The following is an 18755-nucleotide window of genomic DNA, read 5'->3' as shown; positions in this document are numbered from 1 at the left end:
CTATGCTCCTGGATCCTGAGTACTGTTCTATGCCCCTGGATCCTGAGTAGTGTTCTATGCTCCTGGATCCTGAGTAGTGTTCTATGCTCCTGGATCCTGAGTAGTGTTCTATGCTCCTGGATCCTGAGTAGTGTTCTATTCTTCTGGATCCTGAGTAGTGTTCTATGCTCCTGGATCCTGAGTACTGTTCTATGCCCCTGGATCCTGAGTAGTGTTCTATGCTCCTGGATCCTGAGTAGTGTTCTATGCTCCTGGATCCTGAGTAGTGTTCTATGCTCCTGGATCCTGAGTAGTGTTCTATGCTCCTGGATCCTGAGTAGTGTTCTATGCTCCTGGATCCTGAGTAGTGTTCTATGCTCCTGGATGCTGAGTAGTGTTCTATTCTCCTGGATCCTGAGTAGTGTTCTATGCTCCTGGATCCTGAGTAGTGTTCTATGCCCCTGGATCCTGAGTATTGTTCTATGCTCCTGGATGCTGAGTAGTGTTCTATGCTCCTGGATCCTGAGTAGTGTTCTATGCTCCTGGATCCTGAGTAGTGTTCTATTCTTCTGGATCCTGAGTAATGTTCTATTCTCCTGGATGCTGAGTAGTGTTCTATGCTCCTGGATCCTGAGTAGTGTTCTATTCTCCTGGATCCTGAGTAGTGTTCTATTCTCCTGGATCCTGAGTAGTGTTCTATTCCCCTGGATCCTGAGTAGTGTTCTATGCTCCTGGATCCTGAGTAGTGTTCTATGCCCCTGGATCCTGAGTAGTGTTCTATGCTCCTGGATCCTGAGTAGTGTTCTATTCTCCTGGATGCTGAGTAGTGTTCTATGCTCCTGGATCCTGAGTAGTGTTCTATGCTCCTGGATCCTGAGTAGTTTTCTATTCTCCTGGATCCTGAGTAGTGTTCTATGCTCCTGGATCCTGAGTAGTGTTCTATTCTCCTGGATCCTGAGTAGTATTCTATTCTCCTGGATCCTGAGTAGTGTTCTATGCTCCTGGATCCTGAGTAGTGTTCTATGCTCCTGGATCCTGAGTAGTATTCTATTCTCCTGGATCCTGAGTAGTGTTCTATGCTCCTGGATCCTGAGTAGTGTTCTATGCTCCTGGATCCTGAGTAGTGTTCTATGCTCCTGGATCCTGAGTATTGTTCTATGCTCCTGGATCCTGAGTAGTGTTCTATGCTCCTGGATCCTGAGTATTGTTCTATGCTTCTGGATCCTGAGTAGTGTTCTATGCTCCTGGATCCTGAGTAGTGTTCTATGCTCCTGGATCCTGAGTATTGTTCTATGCTTCTGGATCCTGAGTAGTGTTCTATGCTCCTGGATCCTGAGTAGTGTTCTATTCTTCTGGATCCTGAGTAGTGTTCTATTCTCCTGGATGCTGAGTAGTGTTCTATGCTCCTGGATCCTGAGTAGTGTTCTATGCTCCTGGATCCTGAGTAGTGTTCTATTCTCCTGGATCCTGAGTAGTGTTCTATGCTCCTGGATCCTGAGTAGTGTTCTATGCCCCTGGATCCTGAGTAGTGTTCTATGCTCCTGGATCCTGAGTAGTGTTCTATTCTCCTGGATGCTGAGTAGTGTTCTATGCTCCTGGATCCTGAGTAGTGTTCTATGCTCCTGGATCCTGAGTAGTGTTCTATGCTCCTGGATGCTGAGTAGTGTTCTATGCTCCTGGATGCTGAGTAGTGTTCTATGCTCCTGGATGCTGAGTAGTGTTCTATGCTCCTGGATGCTGAGTAGTGTTCTATGCTTCTGGATCCTGAGTAGTGTTCTATGCTCCTGGATGCTGAGTAGTGTTCTATGCTCCTGGATGCTGAGTAGTGTTCTATGCTTCTGGATCATGAGTAGTGTTCTATGCTTCTGGATCCTGAGTAGTGTTCTATGCTCCTGGATGCCGAGTAGTGTTCTATGCTCCTGGATGCTGAGTAGTGTTCTATGCTTCTGGATCCTGAGTAGTGTTCTATGCTCCTGGATCCTGAGTAGTGTTCTATGCTCCTGGATGCTGAGTAGTGTTCTATGCTAGCTATGCTCCTGGAAGCTGAGTAGTGTTCTATTCTCCTGGATCCTGAGTAGTGTTCTATGCTCCTGGATCCTGAGTAGTGTTCTATGCCCCTGGATCCTGAGTAGTGTTCTATGCTCCTGGATCCTGAGTAGTGTTCTATTCTCCTGGATGCTGAGTAGTGTTCTATGCTCCTGGATGCCGAGTAGTGTTCTATTCTCCTGGATCCTGAGTAGTGTTCTATGCTCCTGGATCCTGAGTAGTGTTCTATTCTCCTGGATCCTGAGTAGTGTTCTATGCTCCTGGATGCAGAGTAGTGTTCTATTCTCCTGGATCCTGAGTAGTGTTCTATGCTCCTGGATCCTGAGTAGTGTTCTATGCTCCTGGATGCTGAGTAGTGTTCTATGCTCCTGGATCCTGAGTAGTGTTCTATTCTCCTGGATCCTGAGTAGTGTTCTATTCTCCTGGATCCTGAGTAGTGTTGTATGCTCCTGGATGCTGAGTAGTGTTCTATGCTCCTGGATGCTGAGTAGTGTTCTATGCTCCTGGATGCTGAGTAGTGTTCTATTCTCCTGGATCCTGAGTAGTGTTGTATGCTCCTGGATGCTGAGTAGTGTTCTATGCTCCTGGATGCTGAGTAGTGTTCTATGCTCCTGGATGCTGAGTAGTGTTCTATGCTCCTGGATGCTGAGTAGTGTTCTATGCTCCTGGATGCTGAGTAGTGTTCTATGCTTCTGGATGCTGAGTAGTGCTCTATGCTCCTGGATCCTGAGTAGTATTCTATTCTCCTGGATCCTGAGTAGTGTTCTATGCTTCTGGATCCTGAGTAGTGTTCTATGCTCCTGGATGCTGAGTAGTGTTCTATGCTCCTGGATCCTGAGTAGTGTTCTATGCTTCTGGATCCTGAGTAGTGTTCTATGCTCCTGGATGCCGAGTAGTGTTCTATGCTCCTGGATGCTGAGTAGTGTTCTATGCTCCTGGATCCTGAGTAGTGTTCTATGCTCCTGGATGCTGAGTAGTGTTCTATGCTAGCTATGCTCCTGGAAGCTGAGTAGTGTTCTATGCTCCTGGATGCTGAGTAGTGTGCTATGCTTCTTGATCCTGAGTAGTGTTCTATGCTCCTGGATGCTGAGTAGTGTTCTATGCTCCTGGATCCTGAGTAGTGTTCTATGCTTCTGGATCCTGATTAGTGTTCTATGCTCCTGGATGCTGAGTAGTATTCTATTCTCCTGGTTCCTGAGTACTGTTCTATGCTCCTGGACCCTGAGTAGTGTTCTATTCTCCTAGTTCCTGAGTAGTGTTCTATGCTCCTGGATCCTGAGTAGTGTTCTATGCTCCTGGATGCTGAGTAGTGTTCTATTATCCTGGTTCCTGAGTAGTGTTCTATGCTCCTGGATCCTGAGTAGTGTTCTATGTTTGTTTATGCTGAGTAGTGTTCTATGTTTGTGTATGCCGAGTAGTGTTCTATGTTTGTGTATGACGAGTAGTGTTCTATGTTTGTGTATGCTGAGTAGTGTTCTATGTTTGTTTATGCTGAGTAGTGTTCTATGTTTGTGTATGCTGAGTAGTGTTCTATGTTTGTGTATGCTGAGTAGTGTTCTATGTTTGTGTATGCTGAGTAATGTTCTATGTTTGTTTATGCTGAGTAGTGTTCTATGTTTGTGTATGCTGAGTAGTGTTCTATGTTTGTGTATGCTGAGTAGTGTTCTATGTTTGTTTATGCTGAGTAGTGTTCTATGTTTGTGTATGCTGAGTAGTGTTCTATGTTTGTGTATGCTGAGTAGTGTTCTATGTTTGTTTATGCTGAGTATTGTTCTATGTTTGTGTATGCTGAGTAGTGTTCTATGTTTGTGTATGCTGAGTAGTGTTCTATGTTTGTTTATGCTGAGTAGTGTTCTATGTTTGTGTATGCTGAGTAGTGTTCTATGTTTGTTTATGCTGAGTAGTGTTCTATGTTTGTGTATGCTGAGTAGTGTTCTATGTTTGTGTATGCTGAGTAGTGTTCTATGTTTGTGAATGCTGAGTAGTGTTCTGTGTTTGTTTATGCTGAGTAGTGTTCTATGTTTGTGTATGCTGAGTAGTGTTCTATGTTTGTGTATGCTGAGTAGTGTTCTATGTTTGTGAATGCTGAGTAGTGTTCTGTGTTTGTGTATGCTGAGTAGTGTTCTATGTTTGTGTATGCTGAGTAGTGTTCTATGTTTGTGAATGCTGAGTAGTGTTCTGTGTTTGTTTATGCTGAGTAGTGTTCTATGTTTGTGTATGCTGAGTAGTGTTCTATGTTTGTAAATGCTGAGTAGTGTTCTGTGTTTGTTTATGCTGAGTAGTGTTCTGTGTTTGTTTATGCTGAGTAGTGTTCTATGTTTGTGAATGCTGAGTAGTGTTCTGTGTTTGTGAATGCTGAGTAGTGTTCTGTGTTTGTTTATGCTGAGTAGTGTTCTGTGTTTGTTTATGCTGAGTAGTGTTCTATGTTTGTGAATGCTGAGTAGTGTTCTGTGTTTGTTTATGCTGAGTAGTGTTCTCTTCTCTTGGATGCTGAGTATTGTTCTATTCCAGGAATGCTCTGCAACACCGACACACAGCCAAAGAATGTGATCGATGTTGATGAGGAATTATTGGAATGCTTGTCTTTCTATTTTTTCTATGGAATCAATCAAACCACAGTATCCACCATCAGGGGACACAGAACATTGTAATCTTCCATTTTTTTAAACCTCCACCCCTCAGAAGTGGTAGCTAAAAATAGGTAAATTAGGGGCAGTTTAAGGGGAGAGTCAATGAAACCATTGTTGGATCTGTGTTCGATTCCCGGTTGGGGCTACAACATACTTCCATGGTTGTTTTCATTAACTCTTACCTTAAACTGCCCCTAACAACTTCTGAGTCTGTTGGAGAGGATCAGCTCGAGCAAATGGAGGTGTTGAATCACTGATCTAAAAATAGTATTGCCTGCCAAATAACAGGCTTTGTACAATTAAGATTCGTAGAGCTACGCTTCCCTGGCTTAGGCGATCCTCCCACCAAACACTCACGCACAATCAGACATTTATTGAATAATTGATTAATTGGAGACAGCTTGTTCCAATTAAATAACATGTCCCAACATTTTCTATCTGCAGCAAACCTAATGTATAATGCTGGATAGAAACCCCCACAAAAAACTACCAAAACAACTGGCCCTGCTCATTAGTAATGATATGTGTTTTGGAAACAGCACAGTTTTCTCCTGTGACCACATGCCAGTACTACAGTAGTATTGGTTTGGCTGGCTGACATACAGAGATCTCCAGTATAAAGTAGAGCTGCTGACCAGACAGAGGGAAGTTTCCAACCCCGAGGCCAGGCCAGAGGGAGTCTTGGTTCTCCTGTATGTGCGTGGGAGCGTGGAGATGGTTTTGCTGACTGTGCCTCATCGGGGCATGTGTGATCTCATGCCTGGCTCGTCTCCCCACTCCTCTTCTTCTCGGTGTTTCCAGGGGCTAAGTTCAAAAGAAGACAACTATGGCAGATAGCCATGAGCCATGAGCCATGAGCCATGGCCTCTTCTCTCCTCATCTGCGTCCCTATTGGCACCCTATTCCCTCAAACTCAACTCTGGGCCTCAAAGCCAGTTACTCTGCGTTTTTTCATAGTTGCCCTCTAATTAGGAAGTGATTTAGAGTTGGGACACCAGGTGGATGCAATTAATAATCAGGGTAAGAGTTGAATACCTCTGTTCTATACAGTGCAATACCCTATGGGCCCTGGTCAAAATGGTGCATTATATAGAAAATAGGGTGCCATTTGGGACGTAGCCCTTCTCATCGTACAGCAGGTCTTGATCTGCTCTGTTTCTGTCAGCTCTGTGTGTGCTCGTTTGCGTGCATGTGCATCTGAGGGATGAGCCGTGGATGACAGCCCTGAACACCCAACCACACTGTAGCCTCATCGTCTGTCGCTATGAAGGAAACAAGCCACTGTAAACCTCACTCCATCCTGCCCTCGACCCCCTCTCTCTCCACTCAAACTCTGTTGATTTAGACAAGGCATATTATGGACCCAGCTACCACTGGAATATGGAGAACATGTGGAAATGTTTTTCTGGTTTGCAGGCGTCCCAGGGGGACCACTGATGAAGAAGCACAGCTGGACTTAAGTTCCAAGCCACCACAGACTGAACAACCAGCAACCATTACTCATAAACCATTACTCTGGAGAAAAGAAACTGAATCCCCTACCATCATCCAGACATGAGTTAGTGAGTTATCTAGGTTCAGCATCATGCAGGGTGAGCTCACTGGGCACAAAGGTCAATTCAACGTTTAATTTTGTTCAACTTTGAAAGAATGTTGATTCAACCGGTGTGTGCCCAGTGGAAGGGTTCAGAAAGCTTTCTTCAGACACCTGAAACCCACACTAGACATTTCAGACGGAAGGTCTGGTCCACATCAAACTGGACATCTATCTCCTACTGTAGCCTACTTCATCTATCGTTATTATTTGTATATTCAGCATTTGCTGATTTGTTGTGGTGGTTTAGAATTTCTGCAGCCGAAAACAGTGGAATAGCTTGCTGTCCAGGAGTGTATTTGTACATCAAGCTGCCTCACGTTTGTCTCTGGCTCAGAAAAGGCTTACTTACATTTGACATTTTAGTAATTTCTTCTTCTTAAACAGTAGAATACACCCTGGGGTATTTACTATCATAAAGCAAGGTCTGTGAGTCCTCCTCTCTCAACAGTACCGCTGGCTCTGCACAAATTGAAGCATCATTGTTCTGCTTTACCGAGTCATGTCATGGTTCATGAGGTGTGCGATTATGAAATTGTCTAGCTACCCTTTTCCCTTTATAGTGCACTACTTTGATCAATGCCCATAGGGTTCTGGTCAAAAGTAGTGCACCAAATAGAGAGTAGGGTGCCATTCAGGAGTCAGATAGTGTCATTCTATGGTTTTTGTCTATTAAACCCAACAGAGCTGGAAGGGCTCTGCTTATAATTAATTAATTTAATTCTGATGCCAACTTTGTGCCCATGTGGTACTGTTTAGAGTTTAAATACCTATATACAGTAGGAGCTGATTACCGCTAAAGACAGAGATGAAGAGTAGTGACGGGGTTTCTCTGAGTGGATAAATCAGACTTTTACTGTACGCTCAAAAACATGCACAAACTCTCTTTTTCTCTCTCTCTCTCTCTCTCTCTCTCTCTCTCTCTCTCTCTCTCTCTCTCTCTCTCTCTCCCCTCTCTCTCCCCCCCTCCCCCCCCCCCCTCTCTCTCTCCCCCCCCCCTCTCTCTCTCTCACACACACACACCCATGAACACACCCATGAACACGCACGCACGCACACACACGCATGCACACACACACTCAGACATGATCTACAGGATAAGGCCCTTTATATAGTTAACAGCTGCAGGCTGGATTTCCCCGTCTTTATATCTTATAATTCTTTGTAGTAATTTATAGCTATTGTGTCCTTTCCTGTTCCCATTCAATTAGATTAAACAGGACTTCACGTCACATGTTGGTACAAGTCACAAAACATCTAACCTTGTCCCCAGGCTCAATTGCTACTGAGAGACGGCTGGCTGGGTGGACGAGATTACAAAACATCCATGTGCAGAGGTGTCATAAGGATACATGGGATATGTCCCATTTGGTTCCCTATTCCCTTTATAGTGCACTACTTTTGACCAGGGCCCATAGATTATGAAGGGAAAATGGTGCCAAACGGGACGCAACCCAAGTCTGAAAGCATCAGTCTTTGATACAGTTCTACAATTCTAGGGAGAGAAAAGGGTTTTGTAATGTTACCCGTAATGTTGCAATAATGTTTGAGTGTCCAGTTTTCCATTAGTTAGGGGAACATTCTATCTATGTTAGCAAAAACCTTCTGAGAACATTTTTAGCCTGTTTGGTGTTAGTTAGGAGACAGAAAACAGAAAATGCCCATAACGTTGTTACCATGTTTTCAGAATGTACAATATTAATGTTCTAAGCACGATTCATTGGACGCTGCAAGCACATTCATGTGTCCAGTTTTTTTAGGGTTAGGAGAATGTTCCATCAACGTCCCACCAAACATACACAGAAAATGGTTGCCATGTGCTCAGAATATAAGATATTCATATTCTAGACATGTTTTATGGGAACATTGCATGAACATTCACGTGTCCATTTTGCTGTGGGTTATGAGAATATTCCTTCAACGTCCACCCAAACATACCAAGTTCTATTTTACATGAAACCTTCTCCTATAATTTCCGCGGCCCGTGGAAATCTAATCATAATTTTTTTAAATCCTCATCAAAATCTGTCTGTTTAATCTACACTCGTAGAAAAAAGGTGCTCTCTAGAACCTAAAAGGGTTCTTTGACTGTTCCCATAGGAGAACCCTTTGAAGAACCCATTTTGGATTCAGGCAGAACCCTTTTGGGTTCCATGCAGAACCCTTTCCACAGAGGGTTCTACATGGAACCCAAAAGGGATCTACCTTCAACCAAAAGGGTTTTCCTATGGGGACAGCCAAAGAACCCTTTTGGAACCACGCCCACAAGCCTCACAAGACTCATCTGAAGGTCCCCAGTACCAGTTTGAATGGATGGATGGAAGTACACTGAACAAAAATATAAACGCAACATGTAAAGTGTTGGTCCTATGTTTCATGAGCTGAAATAAAAGATCCCAGAAATGTTCCATATGCACAAAAAGCTTATTTTTCTCAAATGTTGTGCCCAAATTTGTTTAGAGATCTGTTGATGAGCATTTCTTCTTTGCCAAGAAAATCCAATCACCTGACAGGTGTGGCATACAGTTGAAGTCGGAAGTTTACATACACTTAGGTTGGAGTCATTAAAACACGTTTTTCAACCACTCCACAAATGTCTTGTTAACAAACTATAGTTTTGGCAAATCGGTTAGAACATCTACTTTGTGCATGACACAAAGTAATTTTTCCAACAATTGTTTACAGACAGCTAATTTCACTTATAATTCAGTGTATCACAATTACACTGGGTCAGAAGTTTACAAACACTAAGTTGACTGTGCCTTTAAACAGCTTGGAACATTCCAGAAAAATGTCATGGCTTTAGAAGCTTCTGATAGGCTAATTGACATCATTTGAATCAATTGGAGATGTACCTGTGGATGTTTTTCAAGGCCCACCTTCAAACTCACTACCTCTTTGCTTGACATCAAGGGAAAATCAAAGGAAATCAGCTAAGACCCCTGAAAAAATTGTAGACCTCCACAAGTCTGGTTCATCCTTGGGAGCAATTTCCAAATGCCTGAAGGTACCACGTTCATCTGTACAAACAATAGTACGCAAGTATAAACACCATGGGACCATGCAGCCGTCATACCGCTCAGGAAGGAGACGTGTTCTGTCTCCTAGAGATGAATGTACTTTGGTGCAAACAATTCAAATCTATCCCAGAACAACAGCAAAGGACCTTGTGAAGATTCTGGAGGAAACAGGTACAAAAGTATCTATATCCACAGTAAAACGAGTCCTATATCGACATAGCCTGAAAGGCCGCTCAGCAAGGAAGAAGCCACTGATCAAAACCACCATAAAAAAGCCAGACTACGGTTTGCAACTGCACATGGGGACAAAGATCATACTTTTTGGAGAAATGTTCTCTGGTCTGATGAAACAAAAATAGAACTGTTTGGCCATAATGACCATCGTTATGTTTGGAGGAAAAAGGGGGAGGCTTGCAAGCCGAAGAACACCATCCCAACCGTGAAGCATGGGGGTGGCAGCATCATGTTGTGGGGTGCTTTGCTGCAGGAGGGACTGGGGCACTTCACAAAATAAATGGCATCATGAGGATGGAAAATTATTTGGATATATTGAAGCGACATCTCGAAACATCAGTCAGGAAGTTAAAGCTTGGTCACAAATGGGTCTTCCAAATGGACAATGACCCCAAGCATACTTCCAAAGTGGCAAAATGGCTTAAGGACAAAAAAGTCAAGGTATTGGAGTGGCCATCACAAAGCCTGGACCTCAATCCTATAAAAAATTTGTGGGCAGAACTGAAAAAGCGTGTGCAAGCAAGGAGGCCTAACTCAGTTACACCAGCTCTGTCAGGAGAAATGGGCCAAAATTCACCCAACTTATTGTGGGAAGTTTGTGGAAGGCTATCTGAAATGTTTGACCCAAGTTAAACAATTTAAAGGCAATGCTACCAAATACTAATTGAGTGTGTGTGAACTTCTGACCCACTGGGAATGTGATGAAAGAAATAAAAGCTGAAATAAATCACTCTACTATTATTTCACATTCTTAAAATAAAGTGGTGATCCTAACTGACCTAAAACAGGGAATTTTTACAGGGATTGTGAAAAAGTGAGTTTAAATGTATTTGGCTAAGGTGTATTTAAACTTCCGACTTCAACTGTATCAAGAAGCTGATTAAAAGCATGATCATTACACAGGTGCACCTTGTGCTGGAGACAATAAAAAGCCACTCTAAAATCTGCAGTTTTGTCACACAACACAATGCCACATACGTCTCAAGTTTTGATGGAGCGTGTAATTTGCATGCTGACTGCAGGAATGTCCACCAGAGCTGTTGCCAGAGAATTGAATGTTAATTTCTCTACCATAAGCCACCTCCAACTTCGTTTTAGAGAATTTGGCAGTGCATTCAACCGGCCTCACATCTGCTGACCACATGTATGGTGTCGTGTGGGCGAGTGGTTTGCTGATGTCAATGTTGTGAACCGAGTGCCCAATGGTGGCGGTGGGATTATGGTATGGGCAGACATAAACTATGGACAACGAACACAATAGCATTTTATTGATGGAAATTTAAATGCACAGAGATACCGTGACGAGATCCTAAGGCCCTTTGTCGTGCCATCCATCACCTCATGTTTCAGCATGATAATGCACGGCCCCATGTCGCAAGGATTGTACGCAATTCCTGGAAGCTGAAAATGTCCCAGTTTTTCCATGGCCGGAATACTCACCAGATATGTCACCCATTGAGCTTGTTTGGGATGCTCTGATCCACGCCCCTACCTTTTTTTAAGGTATCTGTGACCAACAGATGCATATCTGCATTGCCATGTGAAATCCATAGATTGGGGCCTAATTTATTTATTTCAGTTGACTGATTTCTTTATATGAATGGTAACTCAGTAAAATCTTTGAAATTGGTGCATGTTGCATTTATATTATTGTTCAGTATATATATGGAGATAGGTTAGTGCCTAAAATAAGGGGTTAAATACATGTTGATTTAATTTTTAATAGTTTCCTGATCTTTCTTATATCTCTCAGATATAAGATAGACACTTCAGAACAAACTTCCTTTGATTTTTGGGGGACTATCTGTTGTTCCATGTAGTGAATCTGTTATTCAATATGTTTCTATTGGCTAATAGTAGTAATGCCAAATTCAATGTTTCATTAAATATATATTTTTAAATGATATACCTTAAGGGGTCTTAGACAGGGCTTAGACTCTAGAGCAGGGTTTCCCTTACACAAGGGGTGCACATTTTGGTTTTTGCCCCAGCACTACACAGCTGATTCAATGAATCGACTAATCATCAAGCTTTGATCATTTGAATCAGCTGTGTAGTGTTAGGGCCAAAACTAAACGTGCACCCCTTGGGGTCCCGGGGACCGAATTTGGGAAACGCTGCTGTAGAGGGTTAATGGAATGGTCTCTTGGAAACAATATCTTGCATATCACAGGAAAATTCCTATGAAAATGTTAGTTAATGACCCAATGAGACTCTTAAGGGAACGTTCTCTAAAGTTGTGGGAATGCTTGTTGTTAGCTGGGTTGTAATGTCATGGGGTTTAATTAAAGAGGCCTGTTCTGTTTTTGTGTCCCTGTGATTACGATTGCTGTTAAAAGCTGTTTGATTTAGATTAAAGATTACAGTGCCATTTCCTCAAATCATTTCCCCCCCAAGTCATTTCTAATGAGCTAGTCTGTTACAGTTTCCACACAGCCCATTCAACAGTTTGTGGCATATGCAGGAGTTGAAAAGTTCCATTTCCTAGCCAAGGTTGTCAACTGCTTACAGATTTAATTTCAATACTCAAAACATAATGTCTTAGAGGTTAAACAAGGCTAAATCATGGACTAGAGGGCTAGAATAATTGTTTAGCTTCAAAGGGGCAGGGTCCTTGGTAAATGACACCCTATTCCCTACAAAGTGCATTATATATGGACTAGGGTGCCGTTCGGGAGGCAGACAGTATACAATGTGGTAGCGTTACCCTGGAGGCGTGCTGGCCTGGGCCCTGGGACCACAAAGCCTTATGGTTATTAATAAAACAGATAATGAGGACCATGTGGAAACAACTGAACACACACAGGAGCATGAAACAGCCTTTCAGTACAGACATTAGTGATGATTCAGCTGAAATACACTAGGATGAACTCCAGGATAAATATACGATGTGCTCTGATGTTCTGAAATAAGTTCAGGAAACACTAATTACATGGGATGTGGTGATCACTGTTTATGTACCCCGACTCTGAATATTTAAACAGAGGATAGGGTATGTCTCTTTCTCTAGCTCGTGATCTGTCCGTCTGTGTGGGATCTCGTCTGTGTCTCCATCCGTCTGTGTCCGTCTGTGTGGGATCTTGTCTGTGTCTCCATCCCTCCCTCCTCTCTGTCTCTAATGTTTGTGTCCTTGTGTTGTCTGTTGGACAGGGCTGTTTATGGGTATCTCTGTGAGTTGTCTCCTTCTCTAAAATGTGACGTGTACATGTGTTGTCTCTAAATTTGGTCTCTGTGTGTTGTCTGTAGGACGGTTCTATATGAGTGATCTGTCCCTAAACATGGTGTGTCTGTGTCTCTATGTCTGTAGGACGGTGCTGTATGAGTGATCTGTCCCTAAACATGGTGTGTCTGTGTCTCTATGTCTGTAGGACGGTGCTGTATGAGTGAGCTGTCCCTAAACATGGTGTGTCTGTGTCTCTATGTCTGTAGGACGGTGCTGTATGAGTGATCTGTCCCTAAACATGGTGTGTCTGTGTCTCTATGTCTGTAGGACGGTGCTGTATGAGTGAGCTGTCCCTAAACATGGTGTGTCTGTGTCTCTATGTCTGTAGGACGGTGCTGTATGAGTGATCTGTCCCTAAACATGGTGTGTCTGTGTCTCTATGTCTGTAGGACGGTGCTGTATGAGTGATCTGTCCCTAAACATGGTGTGTCTGTGTCTCTATGTCTGTAGGACGGTGCTGTATGAGTGAGCTGTCCCTAAACATGGTGTGTCTGTGTCTCTATGTCTGTAGGACAGTTCTATATGAGTGAGCTGTCCCTAAACATGGTGTGTCTGTGTCTCTATGTCTGTAGGACGGTGCTGTATGAGTGATCTGTCCCTAAACATGGTGTGTCTGTGTCTCTATGTCTGTAGGACGGTGCTGTATGAGTGAGCTGTCCCTAAACATGGTGTGTCTGTGTCTCTATGTCTGTAGGACGGTGCTGTATGAGTGATCTGTCCCTAAACATGGTGTGTCTGTGTCTCTATGTCTGTAGGACGGTGCTGTATGAGTGATCTGTCCCTAAACATGGTGTGTCTGTGTCTCTATGTCTGTAGGACGGTGCTGTATGAGTGAGCTGTCCCTAAACATGGTGTGTCTGTGTCTCTATGTCTGTAGGACGGTGCTGTATGAGTGCTGTCCAGGTTACATGAAGCTGGAAGGAATGAAAGGATGCCCTGCAGGTATGTAGCTACGGTCGGTTACAGTGTATGTAATGTTATATGGTACAGGATACGCAGTGTACTCAAGTTTGTAGTGCACTTAATGTTATAGTTTACTTTCAAGGTTAATAAACAAGAGGTTAAACTAAGACATATCAATGGGTATTGCATTTTCTCATAACATTTACGAGTCACAACGCCACACCAACATAAAGATTTAGCTGGCACATCATCCTACCCATACATGTTCCCTTTCAGCGTCATCCGGCTGTGTTTGGGGTTCTTTATAGTTGTTAGAGTTGTTTTAATGAGACTTGTGTGTGTCCCAAATGGCACTCTATTCCATAAGTACTGCAATACTTTAGGGCTCTAATCAAAAGTAGTACACTATATAGGGTATAGGATGCCATTTGGGATCACTCCTGGTATGTAGAGTGATGTAGTCATTATGGTACCTTCTCTTCCCTGTTCCACAGTGGCCCCTATAGACAATGTGTATGGTACCTTGGGCCTGGTCAAGGCCATCTCCACCCAGGAATACTCTCACATCTCCAAGCTGAGGGAGGAGATAGAGGGATCTGGGTCATACACCTTCTTCGCTCCCAGCAATGATGCCTGGGACTTGTTAGATGGGGTACGTTAGGATAAGTGTCATCTCTTACAGCTGCAAAAATGAACCCACCAGCGATAGTAGTAACTATTCCATAACCAAAACCATTCAGTGCTTGTAATGTGACTATTTAAAAGAGCTACAACATAAATCACCAGAATGTATGGTTGATATACCTGAACCCTACAGCCAGTTGCTGTCATCACTTTATGTTAAGTATTTATGTTATCTTAAGCCTTTTTATTCAGCATTTCTTCAACAGGAAGTGCGTAGTGCGTTGGTGAGCAACGTGAACATTGAGCTGTACAACGCCCTGCACTACCACATGGCTAACAAACGCCTGCAGACCAAAGACCTGAAGAACGGCCTGGTGGTCGACTCCATGTACAACGACCTGGGACTCTACATCAACCACTACTCCAATGGGGTGAGCATCCCACTAGACCTATACAACATCCTCTTCTGCATCCCAAATGGCACCCTACTCCACATGCAGTGCACTAATTTGACCAGCGCCCATGGAATGTATTGGAAATCCAATAGTTTCCATGCCATGAGATAGGAAAGTTGACATCATGGAGAGCTAAGGCTTTATTGTGTGCAGGTAGTTGTTGAAGAGTGTGTTGTGTGAACATTGGAGAGTTACGGACGGTATGCTTTTGTGTGTTGTGTGCAGATATTAACTGTGCTGTGCATGTCCTATGCGGTGTGTTATTATGTATGAAGATCGTGACGGTGAACTGTGCCAGAATTATCCATGGCAATCAGGTTGCCACCAACGGAGTGGTGCACGTCATCGACCGTGTCATCACTGCCGTGAGCAACACCATCCAGGATGTCATTGAGGTTGACGATGACCTCACCACTCTCTATGTAAGTTTTATTTTCTTCTGTTCCCCTCTCCTCTCTTCTTGCCCCTTCATTTCCATTCCTTTCACTTTCTTTCTTTCCTACCTTTCCTTTCCTACCTTTTTCTTCTATATCCTTCTCCGCTTGTCTCCTTTCCCCTTCTCGTCTTTTTGTTTTCAGTCTATTCAATTTAGGTAAGTCTATTCAATCTAGGTAAAGTCCCCCCTTATCTCAGCTTGTTGGTCACCATAGCAGCACCAACCTGTAGCACGCGCTCCAGCAGGTATATCTCTCTGGTCACCCCCAAAACCAGTTCTTCCTTTGGCCGCCTCTCCTTCCAGTTCTCTGCTGCCAATGACTGGAATGAACTACAAAAATCTCTGAAACTGGAAACACTTATCTCCCTCACTAGCTTTAAGCACCAGCTGTCAGAGCAGCTCACATATTACTGCACCTGTACATAGCCCATCTATAATTTAGCCCAAACAACTACCTCTCCCCCTACTGTATTTATTTATTTATTTATTTTGCTCCTTTGCACCCCATTATTTCTATCTCTACTTTGCACATTCTTCCACTGCAAATCTACCATTCCAGTGTTTTACTTGCTATATTGTATTTACTTCGCCACCGTGGCCATTTTTTTTGTTGCCTTTACCTCCCTTATCTCACCTCATTTGCTCACATTGTATATAGACTTATTTTTCTACTGTATTATTGACTGTATGTTTGTTTTACTCCATGTGTAACTCTGTGTTGTTGTATGTGTCGAACTGCTTTGCTTTATCTTGGCCAGGTCGCAATTGTAAATGAGAACTTGTTCTCAACTTGCCTACCTGGTTAAATAAAGGTGAAATTAAATTTTTTTTTTTTTTTTTTACACATGGTGGCACACACAGTATTAATGGAGGATATGATGTGTTCTATCACTACAGGATGTGGCCCTGGCCTCAGGCCTGCTGGACAAGCTGGGACAGCCCGGTCAGTACACCCTATTTGCCCCCACCAACGATGCCTTCGCCAAGCTGGACTCGGACGTGCTGCAACGACTGATGGGTGACAAGGGTGTCCTCCAAGGTAAACCAAACCGCTGGGCCAGGCTTCAACGCTCTATCACCTCTCTGGAATGTCTTCTATGAATACAGAGAGCAGCTCCCAGGAGTACTTTAAAGCAGAGGGGAGACATATAGACTTTATAATAAATCTCAAAATTCAGGCCATATCTGTGTTTAATGAGATGAAAGTGCAGGAAAAGTAACTCATTGGTTCCCGCTCGCTATGTTTGCAGGGCTGAGTAACCGCAGAGTTTTTACATGTAAGCGCTTTTCCCTATTCTAAACAGATGGAGCCGACTAGTTACAGTCTGAGCTGTGGATTTTGAATTCTCAGACAGTTGGCAAACTGAGCGTTCACCACAGTTGTGTGAGTGAGTAATGAAAAATAAAAGAGCTCTAGGTTCACATGATGGGCTACGAAATAATGGCTATTGAGACGTAAACCTTCATATGGTGAAGCTTTTTGATAATTTGACACATTAAAGAGCTAAACATTTACTGTCACTCTATAATTTATGTCTGGGTGGCACACAATAATAAAACACTCCACTTGTTCCAAAACATTTCCAAAGAGGTATCGTTCATACGGTTCTAAACACCACAGGGCAGGAAGCAGGAAGCACCCCGCTCTGCCTGTGTCCCAAAGGCTGTGCACCCTATTCCCTGCTCATACGGCTATGGTCAACAGTAGTGCACTATTAATAGAGTACCATTTTGGGACACACCTCAGTCAGAGGGTTGGGACTGGAAAGGTTCAGAAGGTTCAGAGCATTAGGAGGGTTGGCAGCGGTGTGATGATCCCTAATATTAGTCCTAGGACTTCCCTGAGCTATGAGATCACACCCCTTCACACACAGTCGAACCGAGTCAAACAAGGCAGTAAAACAGTCATGAATCTCCCTGCACTCAATAGTCTCCCGACACCAGAACCCATGAGATCTAGGGGATCTCCAGGTCTCCTGCATTTCATAGGCTGCGTCTCAAATGGAACTCGATTCCCTATTTAGTGCACTTCTTTTGACCAGGGCCCATAGGGATCTGGTCAAAAGTTGAGCACTTAAAGTCCCAGTGTAGTCCAAAAAGTTTTTTTCCTGTGTTTTATATACACCCAGTGGCCAGTTTATTAGGTACACACATCTAGTACCAGGTTGGACCCCCTAAGTGGTTAAGTGGTTAATTAAGAGCGTTAAGCGTTAAGAGCGTTGGGCCAGTAAACGAAAAGTCACTGGTTCGAGTCCATGCGCCAACTAGGGGAAAAATCTGTTGATGTGCCCTTGAGCAAGGCACTTAACCCTAATTGCTCCTGTAAGTTGCTCTGGATAAGAGTATCTGCTAAATGACTAAAGTGTAAATTTAGAACAGCCTGAAATCTTCGGGCATAGAAAAGTTGCTCAATTGGTATCAAGAGACCTAACATGTGCCAGGAAAACATTCCCTACGCCACTAGCCTGTATCGTTGACACCAGCCTGGATAGGGCCATGGGACAAGCTGCTTACGCCAAATCCTGAATCAGCATGATGCAACATGAACCGGGATTCGTAGGACCAGGCGATGTTTTCCACTCCTCAATTGTCCAGTGTTGGTGATCACGTGCCCACTGGAGCTGCTTCATCTTGTTTTTAGCTTATAGGACTGGAACCCAGTGTGGTCGTCTGCTGCAATAGCCTATCGGTGACAAGGAGATGCCGTTCTTCACACCACTGTTGTACTGCGCCGTTATCTGCCTGTTTGTGTCGCACCATGCTCGGTAAACCCTAGACCGTTTCTGAGATACTGGAACTGGCGTGCCTGGCACCGACGATTGTACCATGCTCAAAGTCGCTTAGGTCACTCGTTTTGCCCATTCTAATGTTCATGTGAACAGTAACTGAATGTCTCAATGCCTGTCTGCCTGCTTTATATAGCAGGCCGCGGCCACATTACTCATTTTTCTATCGCAAGTCTTTATATCTAGCTAAGGTGTTGTGTGCATGAAGAAGGATTTTTTTGTTATGTTCAGTTTGATAATGTGCACCTGCTCATTAGTTAGCTAGCTAGCTAACTTTAGCTTGCTAACTGAGTCATGCAGTCACACACACTTCATATGAAACAAATGGGGTGGTAAGTGCAGCCCCATGTGCACAACACTAAATGCTTTACCAATCTAGCAAGATGATGAAGAAATATTTAAATTCATTCTCCATTATCCCATACTTCCAGTACCAGTTTGCTTCCTAGCTAACGTTAGCTAAACGGTTAGCATCGCAATTTAGCACAACATAGCTAGCTAGCTACTTCACAGACTCTCGACAGCTAACAGGCAGCTGCTTCATTAAAAAATGAATCCAATGTGATTTAATTATAATTTTGCTATCTACACTAGTTATCTAGTTGTGGCCATTTGGTTAGTTTAAACAAGGGCTTACTACAAATTTTAGCTAGCAACAACATTAGCGCCGTTGTCATTATTGGCTATAGAGTAAAAATTCATGAAAACAAAAATGTGCTTTTTAGTCATAATTTGAGTTTAGGGTTAGGCATAAGGTTGGCAGTGTGGTTAACGTTAAGGTTAAGGTTAGGTTTAAAATCACATTTTTGGTAGAAATAGGTGGGG

At 43.3% G+C, this 18755-nt stretch overlaps 1 protein-coding gene across 2 annotated transcripts in view; it reads left to right on the top strand.

The window, feature by feature from the left end:
• The window catches only part of LOC139547951 (periostin-like), a 45951-nt gene that overhangs the window by 8713 nt on the left and 18483 nt on the right, over positions 1-18755 (top strand). For both annotated transcript variants that reach the window (XM_071357184.1, XM_071357183.1), the window contains exons 3-7: positions 13604-13668; positions 14124-14281; positions 14520-14684; positions 14984-15130; positions 16042-16183. In XM_071357184.1, the coding sequence (XP_071213285.1) occupies positions 13604-13668; positions 14124-14281; positions 14520-14684; positions 14984-15130; positions 16042-16183 (677 nt within the window). The remainder of the gene's footprint in view (positions 1-13603; positions 13669-14123; positions 14282-14519; positions 14685-14983; positions 15131-16041; positions 16184-18755) is intronic.

This window comes from Salvelinus alpinus, chromosome 21 (assembly GCF_045679555.1).
Source record: "Salvelinus alpinus chromosome 21, SLU_Salpinus.1, whole genome shotgun sequence".
NCBI lineage: Eukaryota > Metazoa > Chordata > Actinopteri > Salmoniformes > Salmonidae > Salvelinus > Salvelinus alpinus.
The sequence above is the reverse complement of the archived record's forward strand: the minus strand, read 5'-3'. Positions and strand labels throughout refer to the sequence as shown.